General features: G+C 40.0%; 1 protein-coding gene across 6 annotated transcripts; it reads left to right on the forward strand.

The window, feature by feature from the left end:
• The first annotated feature begins 1,851 nt into the window (after positions 1-1,851).
• LOC141634429 (uncharacterized) lies at positions 1,852-10,582 on the forward strand. 6 transcript variants are annotated; one of them, XM_074446611.1, is made up of 11 exons: positions 1,852-1,953; positions 2,601-2,693; positions 3,492-3,594; positions 5,488-5,632; positions 6,228-6,296; positions 7,620-7,735; positions 8,329-8,386; positions 8,519-8,639; positions 9,238-9,285; positions 9,383-9,477; positions 9,965-10,582. In XM_074446611.1, exons 4-11 carry the CDS (start codon positions 5,531-5,533, stop codon positions 10,064-10,066), a joined length of 711 nt encoding a protein of 236 aa, XP_074302712.1. In that variant the 5' UTR covers positions 1,852-1,953; positions 2,601-2,693; positions 3,492-3,594; positions 5,488-5,530; the 3' UTR covers positions 10,067-10,582. The 6 variants fall into 6 exon arrangements, with proteins under 6 accessions (XP_074302712.1, XP_074302713.1, XP_074302708.1 ...); XM_074446612.1 differs by having other exon boundaries at positions 8,332-8,386; XM_074446607.1 differs by having other exon boundaries at positions 1,874-1,953; positions 5,527-5,632.
• The last annotated feature ends 11,606 nt before the right edge of the window (positions 10,583-22,188 follow it).

Below are 22,188 nucleotides of genomic sequence, written 5' to 3' on the forward strand. Positions count from 1 at the left end.
CAACAATACCCCACAATACTCATACTTTATCTTATTTTAATCACCTTACCCTACAACAATACTTATTTTAATTACCTTACCCCACAACAATACTTATTTTAATCACATAATATCTTCCCTCTCTCCAGTCTCCTACCCCACTACAATACTTTACCATATAATACTCTCCTCCCTTAATTCCCGTGCCCTCCCTAAAAGGGGAGGGTTATTAAGAATAGGAGGGAGTAAAATAAATAGGTTGATGCCAACTTACTTGTTCTTGGTGGACAGTGGTGGCGGGTGCGGTGGTGGCTAGTGCTGCGCTAGGGGTGGTGGTTGTAAGGGGGAAAGAGAGAGTAAGAGGGAAAGGTAAGTGGTGGTGTAGTGCTGCGGGTGTCGAGAGGTGATGGTGATTGTAGTGTAAGAGGGAAAGAGAGAGTAAGAGGGAGGGGAAAGAGAAAGTCAAATGTGTGTATCGTTTTTTTTAAGGTTTTTCTTTTGTGTATCCTCGTGTTTTTTCAATTTCTATTTTATACTTCTTCTTTTCGGGAATGTATCTCGTATACCCTTGAAGTTAACTAATGATTCTAAACCGTGACCTAAGGTGTGTCTGACGTCAAATACTCCGTTAACGTGCTGAGTTGGACAAATGGGTTGACTTGTTGGTAGATAATGACATGGATTATAAAGCTTTCTTAATTAAATCACTCATAAATCCTTTCACATTGTTCATGCATCTTTTCTGCGTTCATCACAATTGCTCCTTTATATTTTTAATTTCATATGTCCATTTCTCTTAATTCCTGCTCAATTCACTCTGGGCAATTTCATAGATCTTATCTTAGAAAATTTTACAGTGAATTGCAATGTGTTTGACTGTAAATTTCTTTTTTGTGAGCAAACCTATATAAACATCATCTTTAAGATATTATAATTTCTAAAATTGAAACACATAATTATAAAATTATCTTTACCTTCATAAACTGGAAATTTTGTTCGTAAAATAAAGCCCATTAATTGGGTAATTTCTCACGGTAGAGGACGGACGATGACTTGTATAGTGCAACTGGAAAAAAAATGGGAGTATGAGGGGAGGGGGGATTACATAAAGGAGCTAATTAAGAACTTAAAATTGAGAAAATAAAGAAAGTAAAAAAAGGAAGGAAGAAGCGGCAAAATTGAAGAAGACGTGGCGAAATGAATAGGTGAAATTTGGGAAAATGAAGGAGACATGAAAAGAAATAAGAAGTAGCAAATACGAGGACAATAAAGCAAGGAGATAGTAAAGAAGCACAAAAATAATGTCAATATAAAAGAGCTAAATAACCAAATCGTCATCCACATGAGCCTATTAACGGAGAATTTAACGTCTAACTCAATTTAGGTTATGGTTATAGTCATTTGTTAACTTCAAGGGTATAAGAGATACATTCGAGAAAGGAGGGAAAAGGGAGGGTATAAAATAGAAATTGAAAAAACATGAATGTACACATGGGAAATTTTTTTAATGAAAAGCGTCGATTCGCTACAAAACGTCAACGATATTTCGAAATCCAGATTTTTGTAACCCTCTTCCATGTGTGAGCGGTGTTCTTTGTAGGGTTCAAAGTCATCTATCTTTATTTCCTTAAATCTTTGTGCCACAAACAATAGTTAACTACTAATCGGGACAAGACAGTAACATCAAACCGGTTGTTGTACCCAAAATGCCATTAAAAAAAGTAAATTTTTTTTGGAAAGACGATCTCCAATTAGTGTAAAAAAATGTGCAGTAGTAGTTTACCAACCGTTTCACTAATAACTCAAACCTGAACCAAACATTTTCCCTCCCAATTTACCCAATTCCTTCTCCTTCACCTTTCTCCTCAAAATGCCCATTTTTGTTATACAAACCTCACAAAATCACCATTTTATTCCTATTTTACCCCTCTCTTTCCACCATCACCGCCATACCCACCTCCTAATTTTTACCAGGTAAAAGTAATTCAAGATTCTCTTTTTGAATATTTTGGTTACTTTTAATTTGTGGGTATGCCATAATAATGTCATATTTGTTTTATTTATTTAATTGTTAGAAACTTGTACTGTATAATGCAATGTTGATCAAATTTATTGTAAAATGCATTACTTTGACTTTGTTGCGCCTTTTTTTTGATTTATTTTGATATCTTCATACATTGGAAGACATAATTCAGGAAAATATTAGATTTCTAGCATTTATGTTTTTAGGTGAAAAATGTAATTATGGCGACATCGATCCCTTTACCTTTGCAAAGTTAGCCATACCGCGGTTTTGTTCTTTAAATTAGCGTTTCAGTTGTTAAAATGGTTACCACCCCTCTGCAAATTGGCTTTTTCATCGTTTTCGTATGAATGTATGATCCAAGCTTATGCTTTTTCTTTTTTATATTCACATTTTTCTTGTTTTAGATTATTGGTTATTACATTGATTTAATTTAAATTCATTTTCCTTTTTTTTTTTTTTTGAGGAGCATTTTCCTTTTCTTTTTGATTATTGTTATTATTGCAGCTTGGAGATTAAAATGAATTTTGCCTCTAATTAGTTGATACTCCCTTTGTCCCAATCATTTGTTTACCTTTGGTTTTGCCACAAAAACAAGGAAGAAGGAGAGGACCAATTATTTGATGATAAGTGGACCAAATTAAGTGCAGAGGATCAAATTGTTCATCAAAAGCATACCCAAAATAGAAAGGTAAACAATTGTCCAAGATACCTAAAAATGGAATAGTTAAACAAATGACCGGGATGGTGGGAGTATTTTCCAATGTTATTGTTGTACTCCGTAGCACTAAATGGGAGGTTCTTCCATCGTTGAGCAAGTTCTTAGATTTTGGCATTGGTGAAAAATGACGAGTTCCTATAGTTTGAGATATTACTGCTTTGCCGTCAATCTGATGTCACATTTTGTGCTGCTGAGATCTCATGTCTCGTCTTCTAGTGTTGTAAGAAGTTGTCAGGTCGTCGTCTTTTATTTGGTGGATCCAAGATGAAAGGTCATTATGTCATATACGGAGTGGTTGTTTCTAGGCTTTAGCTTGTGGTAAAACCTATACTGAAAGTCCTTACCTTAAAAGTTTTCTAAGGGTGTGTTTGGATTGAGAGATTTAGAGGAAAAAGAAAGGAAGGGAGAGTAGGGGATTTACAATCCCTTGAATCTCTCCACAATAGACAAGATTTGGAGAGAAATTGTATGTTTGTTTGGATAAAATTTTCCTCCAAATTTTGCCTATTGTGGAGAGATTTTGATTATGCTTGGAGGAGGGGAATTGGATCCCTCCAAAATTCCCCGGCCCCCCCCCCCCTCCCCTCCATTTCCCTCCACACTCATTTGCTATCCAAATAAGGGATTTTAAATCCCCTACTCTCCCTCCCTTTTTTTTCTCTCCAAATACATCAATCCAAACAGACCCTAAATGTTAAGAAAACAAGTTATAATGTTTGTGATGTGTTGGTTCTGAAACTGATGGTAGCTGTCGTACTTCAATTGCAGGTAGTCGGGGATGAGATTTATTGGCAGAAAAAGAAACATGATGATGACTTTAAATGGGTGCAACGATCTTTTAGCTTAATATCTCAACTATCTCGATGTTACAGTGAGTATCGTCTCTTAGAGCTGTAAAATCTACCGTTAAGCATTGATTTCTCTGCTTTTGAATCTCCTATTTATTTATTTTATTTTTTCTGTTTTAAGCTCTATACTTCGATAATAGTTACCTTCATTCCAAGTGAGCCCTCAATTTTTCTTAGAAACTAGTTCCACTTATTATGTTAGTTCTTTTTTTTTTTTTTTCACTGGAGGGATAGTAATTTTGTGCATTGTTTGAAACTGGAATTTGAATTTTTGAAAATATCTTGTAACAAAGATGGTTCATAGTTCTTCACAGGGTTATCGAATTCATAATACGCATAATTCGAATTCGCAATTTGCTCAAAATAGGGAATCCAATACGCAAAGTATTACAAAAAAAAGTAATTCGCGAATTCGTAATTACTAATACGCTTATAAGAGTTCTTAATTACATTCTGAATTAGGATATTTTCTTACAATTAATTTTTTGTTTTAGTATTTTATAATATATTTGCTTTTGAAAATAAATCGTCTCACAGTGTGAGACCGTCGTAAGACCGTCTTATTGTAAAATTTGGGTAGCTGTTTATGACTATTAGTCCTTACTCAATATTCCCAAAGGAAATGCCTAGAATTTTAAAGGATAAAGACGAAAAGACTCCCTAAAATAGGCAAATTCATATTGAATTTTTAGTTTTTAATACACGAATCGAACTTTAGGAATTCGCTAATTTTAATATATACTTCGTGAATTAGTGCGAATTAATTCGAAAACGAATTGCGAATTAATACGCGCGTATTAATTTGCAATTCGCACCCTAGGCCAGCGAATTAGGTAACCCTGGTTCTTCATACTTAAATACCCTCTAATCATCTACTCCCTCTCTCCCGGTCATTTGTTGTCCTTTTCCATTTTGGGGTGTTTCAGTCATTTGTTGTCCTTTCTATTTTAAGAATGAATTTGATGAGTAATTTGATCATTCACACTCAATTTATTCCACTTGTCATTTAGTAATTGACCTCCTCCCCTTTCCTTGGTCTTTGTGCCAAAATCAAAGGACAACAAATGACCGGGATGGAGGGAGTATAATGTAGTTAGATACTATTTCAGTAACGTTGCTTAAAGAGGGTCTGATGATGGGTGTCTTATTGAGAGAACTGAAAGGATTTATCTTCTATGATAATTTTGGTTTGTTACTGTAGTATAGTTGGACATTAACAGTAACGTCAATGTTCAGCTTTTATAAGTCTGATTGGCTTCTTAGGTAACTCAATCTGCTTGATGAAAGAGTAGTATATTTAAGAGTAGAATCCATATGTCTTGATGTGGCCTTATTCAAACATTTTCAGCCTAGTTGGACATTAGAAGTAACATCAATTTTTAGTTTTATAAGTCTGATTTGCCTTATGCCGCCTTATCCCAACATTTTCTTTCTTTCTTCACCCTTTCAATGGATTATCCATACAACAGATTTCAAAACGCTCCCATTTCCTTCTCCATTTCTCTCTTTTCAAACATAGTGTTTGTTATGAGAAACATAGCTTGGGATGGGAAGTGAAGAAGGGTACATGTCTTATGAGCTGTGAGCTGAAAGATCACCATCTCATATATCATCCTTATTTCTGTCCAGGTTACTAAGCTATCAAGTCGTGAATTTAAGATGCTACATATTGCACTTTATTGAAATTCTTATTTCGTTTCTCATGTGATGTATTAACTATGGAGGAAACAGAGTTTACAATACTTGTATTACATTATTGTTTTAGGTTAATGTGAAGCAAACAGTTCAATCTTTTGTTCAATTTTATGAATAATGATGGAACTTGAGTCAAAAAAGGATTATGTTGAACATAATTTTATGACTAATGGTTACTAAGATTTAACCCTTGTATAATGCATGAATTTCTTCTTACACAGAAGTTTTTATTGATGTCTATGTATGGTGGTTTGAGCTAGTGCTATGGTTGGATCCCGAACATGGTTTGGCGGAATTCTTCATCGAACAGGTCTTAGGCGTCACGGAAGTGAAAGATTTCTTGACTACCAGTTAAGTCCCATTCAGGTAAAAGGAACTGTTTATATATTGAGGTCTTCATTTTTAATTTAAATCATTCATGAATAAATACTGGATACACTTCGAAGGTGCTATTGGTGTTTTAAAGTGGTAGGACTATCAACACTAGGTATTTACGGAATATGACCAGCATGCTCATGGCAAGTTGATTCATGTGGTTTTCCTTGTATCTTATTGAAACCTATTTGCATCTTTCTCCTCTTCGGAGCACACATTGCCTTTTTTGGAGGAGATGTGTAGTAGACATTCGACAATTGACCCATTAACCTAAACCACAGATAAGAAGCATTGTTAATTATGTCAACAACTCATTGGTTTTGTTACAACAAAAACACTTGTGCTACTAAGATTAAATATAACATCATCTAACAACCATTAATATTACTCTGTATTTATATCCCTGAAAAAGGGGTATGCTAAAGACTATTTTGTTCTATATTTTTGGCCTTTTCAAATCTTACAGAAGACGTGCTCGATGGCAACCTGTGTTGTTGATGCTATTTTTCATTCTGTTCTTAAAAACTTCATAATAAACCCATTAAAGTCAAAGTAGCTTTGTGTAATTTATTTTGGCTTTTGGCAGGAGCTAAGGCTTCAAAGGCTCCAAGATCGACTGCAAGTACCGTTCGACGAAAATCGGCCGGATCACCAAGTATGGTCCTCTTTTTAAAGTGTGTGTTTGTAACTTTGTATGTGTGGTCTATATGTATTTTTTAGATGGCGTTGTCTGTTTCATATGGTTTAAATCTTGAAGATATCCAACCACTACGTTATACTTTTGAAAGTGCACATTAATGAAAGAAGACGTAGTTTATCACTTGAATGGCATGGAGTTACTTCTTCTATTGCCGATTAGGTTTGGGAAAAACCATCCTTTAGGCTGATTGATTATTCGCTCTCCTGAGTCCTGACCTAGGCTCAATGGATCATAATAAGTTTCGTAGTCCTTTCCAAATTTGATGTTAAAAAAATAATAGTTAGAAAATTAGACCATAATGTTTGAATAAAAGCATCCTCAACATAAACCTTTTCTGAATGTGGACCAATCCTGCATTTGTCTGTTGCTTCTTCATATTCATACAAATTTTGTGTGCTTGGAGCATTTTTGAAAGCACTATCCCTTTATTTGATTAGTTTTGATTCCTGATTCTGAAAGTATAGTTCTGTACTCTTAAATTTTGCATGGTTTGCTTTATTCCATGGTATTAAATGGCGAAAAATGTTATCAAAGTATCGTCTCGTAGACCATGAATAGTGCAATGGATAGTTTAGAATGGATGGTTACCATGACTAAATCCATACAAACGGCTATTTTTCGACAAAAGTATCAGGGACTTGTGTCTTTTTTGAGGAAAAAGAGGTTATAACTCTTAAGGGACTTGTTAAAGAGAAGTGATAACACAAAAGATAGACTTCAATCACGAAAATGAACTCGATTTTCAAATCTTAAAGACATGAAAATTTGATGTATTTGGTAAACTTATGGTAATTGTGATTGCATTAATAGTTACCCGTTACACTACATTCATGACAGCTTGATACCAATATATTATAATTGTTGCATCAACGACCACTGATACCACATTTTTATACCGTGATTGTCTGACATCTACTTTACAACTCATAGAAAATGTGAAGGCTCTGACACATCTCTATTCACATACATTTTTGGGGAATCTTCTCTCCACACATTCTATTGTATGTTACCCGGACTTGGTCGAAGGGTCTGACATGGATGTGCCTCGTAATGTGGGACTCAGCGATTTTGTGAAAAATTCTAATGGTTGAGCAAGTGAGGGACACAATCTAATAGAAGTAGAGAATATCATGTATATTGTTATGTTTCATGCCTTTTCTGTTCTTGTCTTCTGGTACAAAAATCCCAATAGTTGCTAGAATTGAAAATACGCCAGCGTGTTGTGCGCAGTCTTAATTGATGCTTCCAATGCCAACCACTTTGCTCCTTCTGATGCAGGAAGCTCTGAGAGCATTGTGGGATACTGCATTTCCAAGTGTTCGTCTCAATGGTATGATCTCGGAGCAATGGAAAGATATGGGCTGGCAGGGTCCGAATCCATCGACAGACTTCAGGTACATTTATCTCTCTACCTAATTAGTCTAGAAGACTTGTGATTTGTAGTAACCGTAGACCACGTCATCCCACTGATGGCTGCACTTTTTCATATATAGGAATTTGTTTGATGGATTGATAAAGTAGTGAAAGAGATAACTTCCATCTTTATTACGGAGTACTAATTTTCTGTATTTGAAGGTTTTTTGGCTTTAAATCAAGCTGCTTCACTAAAGAATTTATATTTGCTAATCAATTTTATTTGGTTATTATTGTTACGTCACATGTTATTCTCAATAACAGAAATAAACGAAAAACGAATGATCATCCACTACTTCATGAAAAAGAAGAGCAAATTTTTTTTGAACTATTTTTAATTTAGTCCATTATATCCCAAACCCAATCGTATACTATGTTCTGGACCAGTCGGAATCGAAGATTTATCCATTGGGGTAAATAATTTGATTGAAGTAAAATATTGTCGTACTATTATTGTAGCCCCTTTTATTTTTTAGAGAAAGAGACCAAATAGTTTCCATAGTTGAATAAATATTTTCGTCTTAAATATAATGTAAACGATGTTACTCCTTATCGACCTTGCAACTATTGTCAGCAGGGGATGCGGTTTCATTTCACTGGAAACACTGCTCTTTTTTGGACGAACATATCCAGTAGGCTTTCTGCTCCTCAACATCGTTTTATATTGACTGCAATTGTTGATTACAATTGATTAGATTGCTTCAGGTTATGGTTTTGATTTGTTTCTTACACTTTATGTCGTACGTGTCTGCTTGTGAATGCAGATTTCTTTTCATAGGTTACTGTTCAAGGAAGATGGCGATCGAGCAACGTGGGAATACCCATTTGCTGTTGCTGGGATCAATATAACATTTATGCTCATTCAGATGTTGGACCTATTTTCAGGTTTGTTTCTACCATGGATGTGTGTTGATTTTCTTTGGCACTGAATTTTCAAGTGTGGTAGGCTTTATTTGACAGAGCTTTCGACATTCTGAGATGCCGTTGGAAGTCATTTGGCCACCTTGACTTGTCAGTGTGTCTTTGCCATTGCGTTTTATTTAGTAAAAATTAGTGCACGTTATGGCAGGAAAACTGCGGTCAGTATTCATTTTATCTTGCACAAAGAGTATCGTAAAACGAATCTTATTGTGAGGCAGTAGTCTTTGTTTATATTGAGAAATTTGGAGGGGTTAACTAAAAACCAGGGTCCTGAATTTTGCAGAAATTCAAGATGAGCACCTGAACTTTACGTGTTTACCTTTGAGGCAATATATTGAAGCAATATATACCCTCAAAAATCAATTTAAAAGTGACTATATGCACATTTGCCAGTATATTATCTGATTTAATTACAAGAATAATGGGAGTGTGTGTGTGTGTGTGTGAGTGTGTGTGAAACTTGCTATATATGAAATGTATACTATCAAATAGAAAATATACTTCTTGTCACTTGAAGTAATATAAAACATGTTACTGACTGACTTGGTATAACTGATTGCAGATAAGCCCAAATGTAGACCAGGCGTAAATTTTGTCAAAATGCTTGGGGGTGAGTTACCTCCAAATATCATAACTTCAGTTCAACAATCTAAGTTCCGCTGTTCTTTCCTCCCAACATTAATTTGATTTGGTATGACTGATTGCAGAAGATGAAGAGTCGTTCGATGTTCTATTTTGCATCGCATTTGAGATGATGGACGCTCAGTGGCTGGCTATGCATGCTTCTTATATGCAGTTCAATGTACTTGAGTCCTACTCCTTACTTGGTTTTTGCTAATAAAAACCCGGCCCTCTGTTAGAAATGGCAGAACTTACCGACATGAATAAATTGATTAGATTTAGACAGACCTGAACCTGAAGTAGGCACGAACTGAACAACTCAAAGGAGACACAAACCGAATTGACTTGATCCAAAAAGTACTCAAGCCCAATTGTGTAATAATAAAAAAAAAAAGGTGATCTAAGTTCTCGCCTACGGAGTAGTAAACAATAAAAACATCAATAGGCATGACCCGAGTTGACTGAATTTAGGCCTTATTAACCTAACTCATGAATGGACTCAACAATAAAAACATCAATAGGCATTGACCCATACAAACCTGGCCATAGGGGATGTCTTAGAGCACAGCACAACCAAACTAACATGCCAAATGACCCCTATGTTAGTTCTACCCTTTGTTCAACCATTCCTCCGTCTCTGATATTCTGTAAGCTGCTCTTTTGTCCAGGAGGTACTTCAAGCAACGCGTACACAGTTGGAAAGAGAGTTGTCTCTGGATGATGTTCATAGAATACAAGATCTACCAGCTTACAACCTCTTATATAAATAGGCATTTAGAATCTTCTTGGCTGGATTGGGCATCATTCAATGAGCAAGGTATTAGAAATTTCTTGGGATTCGATTGACAGTGAAAATTCCCTAGCTCATTTTGAGCCAGGTTGACTAGCGTTCATGAGTGAGAAGTTGATAATTTGTTTATCGTGTGAACATAATCCTGGAATAGATCAGAAGACAACTTTTGTGTTTTCAACGTAGGTGTTAGACTGGCCACATTGAGCCCTTATACTCCACCCCCAACGGAAGCCTTTAGTGCACTAGGCTGTTGTGGAAACGCACAAGTTTGATGTTGTAATATGTATATACTTATTTTTTCGGGTAATCCAAACTAGCGGTTTAGTACCATTCGTAGAGAAGCACCCTTTGTAGATGGTAAGTTAGTGGCACACATACAGAGAGCTAGTTCGCGGCTTACTAAGGTAACTGATGCTCTGATGTGTGTTAATGGATTGTGGGTACCAGTTGGACTTGCTGTTGGAAATATGCTAAGCACTATTTTGTCGGACAATTTTTTTTTTTCAATTATTTGTTTCACTGTGAAATGAGTTGAGGCACGATTCATGAATACCATTGCTTAAATAACTTTACCACCTAAGCCAAGATGGTAGCTTTTGGACCTATGGTCGGACATGGTAGTATTGAGTTTTTCAACTGATTCAACTCTTTTTGTTTGTTTACAAAGCTGAAACATTTAGCTTTTTACGAAAGGAGAAGGGACAGAGAAAGGGAAAGAAACACCCTCGTTTCCTTTGTTAGTGGTTGTTTATGTCATCAATCATTCTCTTACTCATCTCCTTCCCCCCTAATCCCTCTACATTCGTTCCCCCCCACCCTGCAAGGCTTTACCATTATTTCCTTTCCCCATCCATTCTATCACCCCCAACCTACCCACCATCACCACCCAAACCCGCACCCCCACTGTATTGGACCACCCATTGCCCACATCACTAATGGGCCAACACCAGCGCCGGCGAACCTACTACCGGTTGTTTCCACCTTCAGTGGCTAGCACCACCCACTGAATCTGCTCATCCCACCCTACACCCACATTCCAAAGCTAACTTAGGGTGGGGCAACGACGCCTAGACCCATTCTTTCTTACCTTTTCTTATTCCTTTCCTCTAACCAAAAGCCTCCTAAGTTCTTATTTGTGTAAATCAATCAACAAATAATTTTCTCTATTACATTTGCTATTTTAGTAGTCGAAATATTTAGCGTATATTGAATATTTAAAATTAGAAGAAAATTGAATAAGAAATAAATATTTAACCAATTTCAGTTTGGAATTCTTATTAAGTAATGTAACGCTGATGGAGTCAATTGTGTCGTATCTAACTGTGTCTATTAGGTTGTTTATTCGAGTTTTGAGGCCAAGTTATGCACTAATCTTGGACATGCACGAGCCTATTCCGCTTCCTTGTAGCTTTGGTCACAATGAGCTTTACCTTGGGTTGTTCATCTTATAAGACAAATTCAAGCATCCATATCAATGAATCGAGGTGAAGGTTTCGTTTTGCATCAACCAGGATATGAAGCTCACGCTAACCAAACAATGACAAGTGAAGACGGGAAAGCAAAGGACCAAGCTAATGATTAGATTTTAGAGTTGGAGTCCAGTCAAAAGCGCAGCCTGCGCCAATTTGCGCAGCCTGCGCCTCTTCCCGGATCCTGCGCTTTCTTAATTAAACACGAGCTTAACTTAACATTCCGTGTTTGGGCCTTCATGAGACGGTTTAACCTAGAAGGGGGTGCAGCCCTATATATATCTCATGTTTTGAAGACCTAGATTAACACCTTATGATTGAATAATCTCAAAAACTTGTATAAGAGAAAAACTTGGTATTTTGGAGAAAGTTGTAATCTTTAGTTGGATTTTGATGTCAATCTTTCCATTAACCTTGGATTCATCTATGGTTATGGAAGGCTAGACCTTTTTACTTGGTGTAATTTGGAATCCTCTACTTCCTTTAAGCTTTGTAAGAACTCCTTAATCTTTCTTCAATAATTATTTCATTTCCTTTTGTTTACTTGTTTATGTTAGATGTTTGTGTGTTGGGAGTAATTAACCTTACATGTTCTTCATCTAACTATTGCAATCTCTAGCCTTGTGTTCACATCTCTAGAAATATATGAAGCAAACTTGTTTTGTTATGAATTTGTTGTAAAGTTTGTAACTTTATGAATAAGGTTTGAAAGTTAGTCTTGGGTTAGTTGGTTTAAGCTCTCACAAGTTAATCCTAGCTCTTTCATTTGGCTTTGTTAATGCTCTTTTGTGCTATCCTTTCTGTGGTTTTCATTTGGGAAAAATACATGAGTAGAATTGTTTTCTTCTAGCTTAGGAAGGAAACTCTTACCATCTTATGAAAGTAGTATTAGGTAGTTATTGAAGAAAGAAAAGAGGTGTCTTTGTGGCTTAAGGAGTAGTGTTTGACCAAGTTACACCAAATTTTCTCCCTTTATTGAATCTTGCACACTAGTTGTTTGTAGAATTGTCTCAATAAGAAAATCTCCATTTTTACTCAATTTCCATGTCCATGCCTTTTCCATTTATGTTTCCTACTGGTTGAACATTGTTAATATCCATCGTTTGTGATTATTTCCATTTGTTAAGTTTAAATTGTCATTAGGGTTTTAATTAGTGGTAGAGTCTTACTTAGTATCTTAAGTAGTTTACCATTCAAGTTTTAGTTGTTAGACCTTCTCTTGGGTTCGACCCTTACTTATGCTATACTACTATTCTTAATTGCATAGTGTAGAATTGAGTTTGGCTTTATAAATTGTTAATTTGATAGTTAATTCTAGCATTTACGACACCTAGTAATTTCTCTATCAAATTTTGGCGCCGTTGCCGGGGAGGGCAACGGAACTTGAGTTGTGATTTATGCTTTGTTGTTCTTATTTCCTTGTTATTGTTAACAGTAAGTGGTAGTTCTAATATATCTTGTTTAGTGTAAAGGTTTATGCCTAGGCCCCAACAAGGTAGTGAGTCCACTCCCGACGAAGAAGACGGATTTGGAGCATATTTTTGGTTATTCACCAATCCTTGGTATCATCGATCTCAAAGGGAAGAACAAGTTGAAGTGGAACCATCCACACCCCTTTCGGTTGATCCAATGGAAGTAGAATATCCACCAATGGCTAATGATACAAGAACCATCCGAGAGCTCCGGGCAAGAAACTATGATACCCAACCCCTATGCATTGTGTCACGGTCCGGGACTTTGAATCGGAACGTGGCGCGCACCCTTGTCTAACACACGATAAGAATGCAAGCGAGAGCGTCAAGCACTAGTGAAGGATCACTAGTGCATTCCTAATCGGTCTCGGTTGGCATGTGTCGGGAGTCCTAGTCACGATTATCAATTTCGGCACACGAAAGCAATAAAAGTAAGCAATACGGTTATTGAAAGCAAGAACACAAGCAATATCAAGCTTTTGTATGAGAAGCGGTTTAGTTGACTAGCACCTCTCATAGAGGCAAATTTGATAGTTTGGTCCTGGTAGCATGATACATTGATTGTGCAGAATAGTGATATGTTTTCTAAACGCCTAAAAACATATCTTAAACTAAAAACGAGACTCCAAGATTCGACACGCAGGAAGTAGTCTTGGAGTACTAAATGAAACTAAAAACAGAAATTACAATACATAAGTACAAATAAGAAATCTAAGAGTTCGAAGTGAAAGGACCGCGCGCGCACGTTTCAGGGATTATGCGGCTAAGTGTGCGTCTCCTTACACTCTCCCCCACCTAATTTGTTGGCATCCTCGGCAACGCTTGAAACTTTGCATGGCTGGTTCACTTGGCTGATGTCGCTGGAAGTTGATTGGAACGGATGTTGGCACGCTTGCTCTTGTTGCGGGTGGGATTCTCAGGATCTGGATGGTGCCCAGACAGCTCACATGAAAGACAGGGTGACACTTCATCCAGGTAGGGCGGTCAAGCTTGTATGCTACTTCCCCAATCCGCTTGATCACTTGGATGGGGCCTTCGTACTTTTGCACTAATCGCTTGTCCCGTCCTCAGAGGAATCTCATCTGCTCTTTTTTTAGGTTCACCATGACCATGTCGCCTACTTTGAACTTTCTTGGTCTTTGATTCTGATCTGCCTACTTCTTCATGCGGCGAGACACTTTCTCCAAGTAAGCTCGTGCGATATCGGCATTCACGTTCCATTCTTTAACATACTCATGAGCTTTATTTGTCCGGCCTCCATAGGTATCTGCAACGGTGGGAGGCAATAACGGCCGTTGACCTGTAACAAGCTCAAACGGGCTCTTGTCGGAGGAGGAGCTCGTCTGAACATTAAAACATAACTGAGCAACATCAAGGTGTCTCACCCACTCCATTTGAGTTGCCCCCACAAAGTATCTCAAGTACTCTTCCAACATGCTATTGAATCGTTCAGTCTGGCCATCCGTTTGGGGATGTTAACTTGAGGATATTTGCAGCTTGGAACCCAGGAGATTGAACAGCTCTCCCCAAAATAGTCCCGCGAAGCGAGAATCGCGGTCACTGACTATACTTTGAGGCAATCCCCCGTATTTCACAACATGCCTGCAGAACATTGTGGCAGTTTCTTCCGCGCTACACGCCTTAGGAAGGGGAATGAAAGTCGCATATTTCGAGAATCGATCCACAATGACAAGGATCACACTTAACGCCCCTACCTTCGGTAACCCAGAGATAAAGTCCATTGAGATACTCTCCCATGGCCGTGTTGGCACCGACAACGGGTTTAGCAGCCCTCCCGGCTTCTGTTTCTCTCCCTTATCTTGCTGGCAAATGAAGCATGTCTTCGTATACTCCATCACATCATCCTTCATTTGCGGCCAATAATAGTTCCTCTTTAATAGGCATAAAGTTCTCTGCCATCCCGGGTGACCCGCCCACAACGTATCATGGCACTCTTGTAGGAGGATCTTTCTCAATCCTGCCGCCTTCAAAATGAAATTATGATGTCCCTTCGTGAATAGAAGTCCATCTTCCATCCAAAACTTACGAGTTTTCCCCTCTAAAACCAATTGTTTCAGATTCCTCGCCATCGGGTCTTGGTCGAGGTGTTCCTTCGCCTTAGATTGAATATCCGTGACCACTGTAATAGTAGACAAGTGAGCAATCATATGTAGTGCAGACAAGTCACACCTACGGCTTAAGGCATCAACGACCCTATTCGCTGCTCCCGGTCGATAAATGAACTCCACATCGAACTCCGCTAACAACTCTTGCCATCTAGCTTGTCGGCTGTTGAGCTTAGGTTGAGTCAAGAAGTGTGATGTCGCGGTGTTATCAGTCTTGACGACGAACTTCGATCCCAAGAGATAGTGTCTCCATCCTCGCAGGCAATGAACAATAGCGAGAAGTTCTTTCTCTTGGACAACATACCGAGTTTCGGCCCTATTCAACTTTCTACTCTCAAAGGCCACTGGGTGACCCTCTTGGAGGAGTACTCCCCCAAGGGCATAATCAGACGCATCTGTATCCACTTCAAAGGGTTTTGTGATATCCGGCAGCGCCAATACAGGCTCTTACATCACCACTTCCTTGAGCCTCTCAAAGGCCCTTCTCTTGTCGATGGAGAACTCCCACTTGTTATCCTTTTTCAACAAATCGGTAAGTGGGGCGGGTATTTTGGAATACTCTCGAATGAATCTCCGATAGTAGTTTGCTAGCCCCAAGAAAGAGCGAAGCTCAGACACGTTTCTTGGGGTGCCCCAGTCCTTGATGGATGTTATCTTCTTCGGATCCATTATAAGTCTCCCTTTTCCCACGATGTGGCCGATAAAATTGACTTCAGGTTGGGCTAACACCCACTTCTCCTTTTTGACAAATAAGTGATTGTCTCGCAGTTTTGCGAACACAAGCTTCAAGTGTTCTACGTGTTCAGCCAGAGAGGGACTATACACAACGATATCATCCAGGTACACCACCACGAATTTGTCCAAGTACTCATGGAATACATGGTTCATCAGCGTGCAAAACGTGGTAGGTGCGTTCGTAAACCCGAAAGGCATGACCAACCATTCGAAAGACCCATATCTCGTCACGCAAGCTGTCTTTGGCTCATCTCCTTCGGCAATTCGAACTTGATGATAACTCGATCTCAGATCTAACTTGGTGAAGTACACAACGCCCTGTAACTGATCGAACAAGTCAACTACCAAAGGAATGGGGTAGCGATTTCTCACTGTCAGCTTGTTTAAGGCCCGATAGTCAATACATAATCTCAGACTACCGTCCTGTTTCTTCTGAAAGAGCACGGGGGCTCCATAAGGAGCTTTAGAAGGTCGAATCGACCCCGAGCGAATCAAATCATCTAGCTGTTTTTGAAGTTCAGCTAATTCCGGAGGCGTCATGCGGTATGGTCATCGAGAAGGAGGTCTTGTCCCTGGAAGTAACTCGATTTGATGGTCTAACGAGCGTCGTGGCGGAAGACTCATAGGTAAAGAATCTGGCATCAAGTCCTTGTTGTCATCCAACACCCGCATTATCGAGGGTTCCTCTGATTCGGCAGAAGTGTCCTCTTTCATGGACACGGTACACAAATAAGTTGGCTCGCCCTTTTGAAGTCCTCTATTCAATTGCATCGCCGAAAGGAGGGGTCCCTTCATCTTACGATCTCCTCCCACGGCCTTCACCAAGCAAGGGTTTGATCCGACCATCATAAGGGAACCATTATGAGGTACTAAGAAGGTCGGTGTTCGCTTTAGAAAATCCATTCCGAGGACAATCTTTAAGCCATCCATCGGGACACTGGTGAAGTCGAGCTTCCCGCTCCATTCACCCATATTGATCACTACATCTTTGGCCACGCCCTGAAATTGGCTTAGCACTGGAGTTAACAGATTTCATCTTACCTCCTTCTCGGTTTATCTCCATCCCGAGCCGCTTTGCCTCATCTGGGGTTACAAAATTATGGGAGGCTCCCGTGTCTATCATGGCATGAGTGCAAATTCCGTTAATTTTTACTTCAACGTACACGAGCTCAGTGGACTTGGCCTCAGAAAGGTTGGTGCCTTTTCCCATCGAACACATCATGTGCACCGCGCCCATCCGTGCCACTTCTCCCTGTTCGTTGAACTAGTCATCGTCCCCTGGGTCGACTTCATGGTCCGTCCCTTCGGGGTTTGGTTCAACCGACATTTTAGACAAATTCTTCTTGAGGGTGTTAAACTCCCCCTGGTGCGGACACTCAGACATTCGGTGTGGTCCTTTGTATAAGAAACAGGCAAACGGTTTCTTACCGGTAGACGCTTCCGACGTGCTCCTCTTCGAGGAAGTTGGGATGGAATTAGCTTGCCCCCACCTCCTATAATCTTCTCCTAGACGGAATCGACTGTTTCCCGTAGAAGGAGTTTTGGCTTGCGACGTGTTTCCTCCAAATATGGGGTTACCCCCGCTTGCTGCTGGGAATACCTTCTTCTGCGCCGCTTCACGCTCAGTATAATAATCGACTAGTCTCTCGGCCGCGGTCATTGCAACGGAGAGAAACTCGGGTCTATGTCGCATGATCTCTCGTTAAGCCCACTCTTTCAAACCATCGACGAACTGGAACACGCGATCCTTCTCGGTCATATCAGTTATCTCCAGCATACACGTCGAGTAGACTTTCACGTACTCCCGGATAGAACCCGTATGCTTCAAGCTCTTGAGTTTTCTTCGAGCTAGGAAGTCGGGATTCTCCGGATAGAATTGTTCCTCGAAGAGTCGTTTGAAATCGTCCCTTGACTCCAACACTATGCTCCCTGCCTCAATCTCCGCGTTTTTGGAGCGCCACCATTGTTTGGCATCATCGATTAGATACATGCTCGCGGTAGTGACTTTCAGTGTCTCGTCGAGCGCACTTGCTCGGAAGAATTGCTCCATGTCGAAGAGGAAGTTATTGACTTTTTTCGAGTCTCTCGCCCCACTATACTTGTGGGGTGCAGGCGGCTTCACCTTGGGAGTCCCACCAAAATTTTCGTCTGCGGCCATTTTCATCAATGTATTACACATGTTTTCGAGCTGTCCGAGTCTCTCGTGGACATAGCCCATCTCTTCTGCGAACTCACGCGGAATTAATGCCTTTACGGCGTCAAATCAAGCCTCATGCCCCTTTATCGTCTCGTTTATGGTTTCTAGGCGAGCCTCATGCCCCCTTACCGTCTCATCAATGGCTTGGTGAGTGCCCCCGAGACTCACCACGAGTCCTTCCAGGTAAGGAAGTTTCTCCTCAAGTAGTTTCTCTAAGGCCGACACCCGGGCCCTAGTTTCTCCTTTGTTCCCACTCGGTTCTGTGGTCTTTCCCGTCATCGTAAGCAGCATCTCCTCGTGAAGACCGAGCTCTGATACCAAATGTCACAGTTCGGGACTTTGAGCTAGAACGTGGCATGCATCCTTGTCTAACACACGACAAGAATGCAAGCGAGAGCATCAAGCACTAGTGAAGGATCACTAGTGCATTCCTAATCGTCTCGGTTGGCGTGTGTCGGGAATCCTAATCACGATTATCAAGTCCGGCACACGAAAGCAATAAAAGTAAGCAATACGGTTATTGAAAGCAAGAACACAAGTAATATCAAGCTTTTGTATGAGAAGTGGTTTAATTGACTAGCACCTCTCATAGAGGCAAATTTGATAGTTTGGTCCTGGTAGCAGGATACATTGATTGTGCAGAATAGTGATATGTTTTCTAAACGCCTAAAAACATATCTTAAACTAAAAACGAGACTCCAAGATTCGACACGCAGGAAGTAGTCTTGGAGTACTAAATGAAACTAAAAACAGAAATTACAATACATAAGTACAAATAAGAAATCTAAGGGTTCGAAGTGAAAGGACCGCGCGCGCACTTTTCAGGGATTATGCGGCTAAGTGTGCGACTCCTTACACATTGCCTACCCACCCATGGGAGCCAATGCAAACTTTGAGTTGAAGGGCTACTTTATCCACAATCTACCCAAGTTTCATGGGCATGCAGGGGATGACCCCAACCGTCATCTCTCCGAATTCCATATAATGTGTGAGGGTGCTATAAATGGTGTCACGGAAGACCAATTTAAATTCCGAGCTTTTCCATTCTCTTTACTATATGCGGCAAAAGATTGGCTATTCTACCTTTCACCGGGTACAATTAGTACTTGGAAGGCCATAAAATCGGCATTTCTTGAAAAGTTCTACCCCGATTCAAGACACAACCATGCCAAGAAGGCCATCACTTCTCCGGAACAAGATCCAAGTGAAAACTTGTATGAGTATTGGGAAAGGTTCAAGAAGTTGGTTGCCCAATGTCCATACCATGGACTAAGTGGTGATGACCTATTGGTGAACTTTTGTGACGATCTTACTCAACAAGACCAAAGAATGGTGAATGTCGCTACGGGTGGAGGGGTTGGCAACTACTCCGTGGCGGAAGCAAATGAAATCATAGAGAGGTTAGCCGTGAGCACAAGGAGCTATGGGAGAGGAGGCCGAGGTTCTAAGACTCTCAACTTAATTGAAACACCCTCTCATTCCAACCAAAAACTTGAGAAGACCGTGGATGATCTCACAAAAATGGTAGCTCAATTGATGGGAAACAATCAAGGTGTAGGTGGAGCACAAGGATCCAATGTGGAGTGCAATTTTTGTCAAGGTCCCCACCCGATGGAGACTTGTCCCATCATGCAAGAACAAGAGATAGGCCATGAGAATGTGAGTACAATATAACTCTAGGAACCCCACCGGGGATGGGTATTAAAAATATGATCCAAATGGCAACACTTACAACATCGGCTCTAGGGAAAATCCAAACCTTTCTTGGGGAGGAGATACTTCAAAGAGTTTCTAAAGTGGGCAATTCAACCATTTAAGAAACCAACATTCTCAAGGCCCAAACCCGAACTACCAAAGAAACCAAAATTCTCAACAAGGGAAAGGGGGGTCTTTTGAATTTGGGAATCAAGGAAACCAAGGTCCTCAAGGAAACAACAAAAATTTTCAACAAGGGGGTTCCCAAGGGGATGACGATCTATCCACCAAGGAAATGTTGAAGATTCTTGTTAAAAGGCAAGCCGAAGCAACAAGAAGGTTTGACAAAATGGATGCCGTTAAAATCTCAAGTGATGCAAGGGTGAAGAATCTTAAAATCCAACTTGGCCAAATTTCGCAAGAAATTGCCAAGAGCAAACTAAATCTACTTCAATCCCTTCTACCACGTTCCCTCCAAGAGAGAATGCAAGCGCCACGACCTTGAGAAAAGGGAGAACCCTAGAGTCTTCCCCAAAGAAGAAGAGAAAGGCAAAGTCAAATGAGAGGATTATTAACATTGAGATACAAGAGGAAGAAGAGATTGTGGTTGAGAAAGAAAAAGAGTCATCCTCTAAGGCTAGTGGAGAAGAATTGAAGAGTCCATTGAGCATGGACAAAGGACAGAAAGCAAACAACAAAACTAATAATCATGTTGAGGAGATCGTAAGAGAACATGTTGTGGAGGTACCTTTTCCTTATGCTCTCACACATTCCAAAAGGTTTGAAAGAGACGAAGATCTCTACGAAACCTTTAGGAAGTGTGAAGTAAACATTCCCCTACTCAATCTTTTAAAAGGTGTCTCTAGGTATGCAAAGTTTCTCAAGGAACTTTGTAGGTCTAGGAGAAACACGAGGAACGGAACCCAAAAAGTAAGGGTAAGTGAACATGTCTCCGCCATATTTAAAAAATCACTTCCCAAAAAGTGTGGCGATCCGGGGATGTTCACTATACCATGCTCAATTGGGGAAAAGAGTTTCACCCATGCTATGTTAGATCTAGGTGCATCAATCAATGTCATGCCCTATACACTCTATGAGACCTTGGGACTTCCACCTTTGAACAAAACCGATGTAGTCATCCAACTTGCGGATCGCTCAAATATTTACCCAAAGGGAATGTTGGAGGATGTGTTGGTAGAGGTGGACCATTTAACTTTCCCGGCCGACTTCTATGTCCTTGTTATGGAAGTCGACTCGAGGGCCACTCCGATCCTTTTAGGAAGGCCTTTTATGAAAACCTCTAAAACAAAGATTGATGTGTCTAATGGAAACCTCACTATGGAATCTGACGGAAAGAAACACACAACATCTATGTTGCTATGAGACAACCTAACGACTCACATTCATGCTATTTCTTGAACATAATTGAACCAATTGTCTCCCAAGTGTATAATTTGGGTCAAAGGGACCCCCTTGAGGTTGCCCTCACTAACGATTTGAGCCAAGAAGGTTTGCGTGTAGTGTTGTCTCATGATGTACAGGAGTACTCCGAAGACTTGGAGAAAGAAAAGCCTCTAGTTGGGGAGATAGAAGTTGAGACTAGCAAAAATGAGCAGCCGACTCTAGCACAAAGCGCAGCCTGCGCAGAGGGGCGTAGCCTGCGCAATTTGGCACAGCCTGCGTAGGTAGGCGCAGCCTGTGCAATGGACTGGCTTCCCACACAACTAGCCTTGCTCAACTCTTTTAGTCAAAAGGGCACCTTTCTTCCACTTGAAGCCAACCTAGAGCGGCCCTTACCCTCCACCATTAAACCACCTAAACATGAACCAAAACCTCTTCCAAATCACCTCAAATACATATTCTTGGGAGCAAACAACACCCTTCCATTGATTATCTCAAACCAACTCAAGAAGGAGCAAGAAGAGAGGTTAGTGACCATAAATAAGAGGCATGACCATAGCATAGATCACCCACATAACAAGCATAAGTAAGGAAATAGTAAACACAAGACAAGTGTCTCAAGTTTTCATGCTTAATCAACAATTTCTTGTCACGATATGGTTCCTTGAAGGATGGGATGGACTTGATGAAAACCAAGTAAGAGTGGGGCGACTCGTGAGCTTCTTTGGGGAGTGAATTGGATGGTACTTCAAAGCAAATTTGAGGCGGTTCCTCCTTGCGGGGGTACATCTCTACAAACTCATTTTCCATTTCTTCTTTAGGATATTCCTTGACTCCCACACTTACAAGTTTCATAGGCTTTGGAGGTCCACAAATCACGTCTTCTAGAGCCTCCACCTTTTCTTTTTCTATCCCAACCACCTCAAAATTCATTGCTCCTTGGTCATTGTTCTCAGACACCTTACTCGCCGATTCTTTAAAGGCCAATTTCGGGCAAGAGTTAC

This window comes from Silene latifolia, chromosome Y (assembly GCF_048544455.1).
Source record: "Silene latifolia isolate original U9 population chromosome Y, ASM4854445v1, whole genome shotgun sequence".
Lineage (NCBI taxonomy): Eukaryota > Viridiplantae > Streptophyta > Magnoliopsida > Caryophyllales > Caryophyllaceae > Silene > Silene latifolia.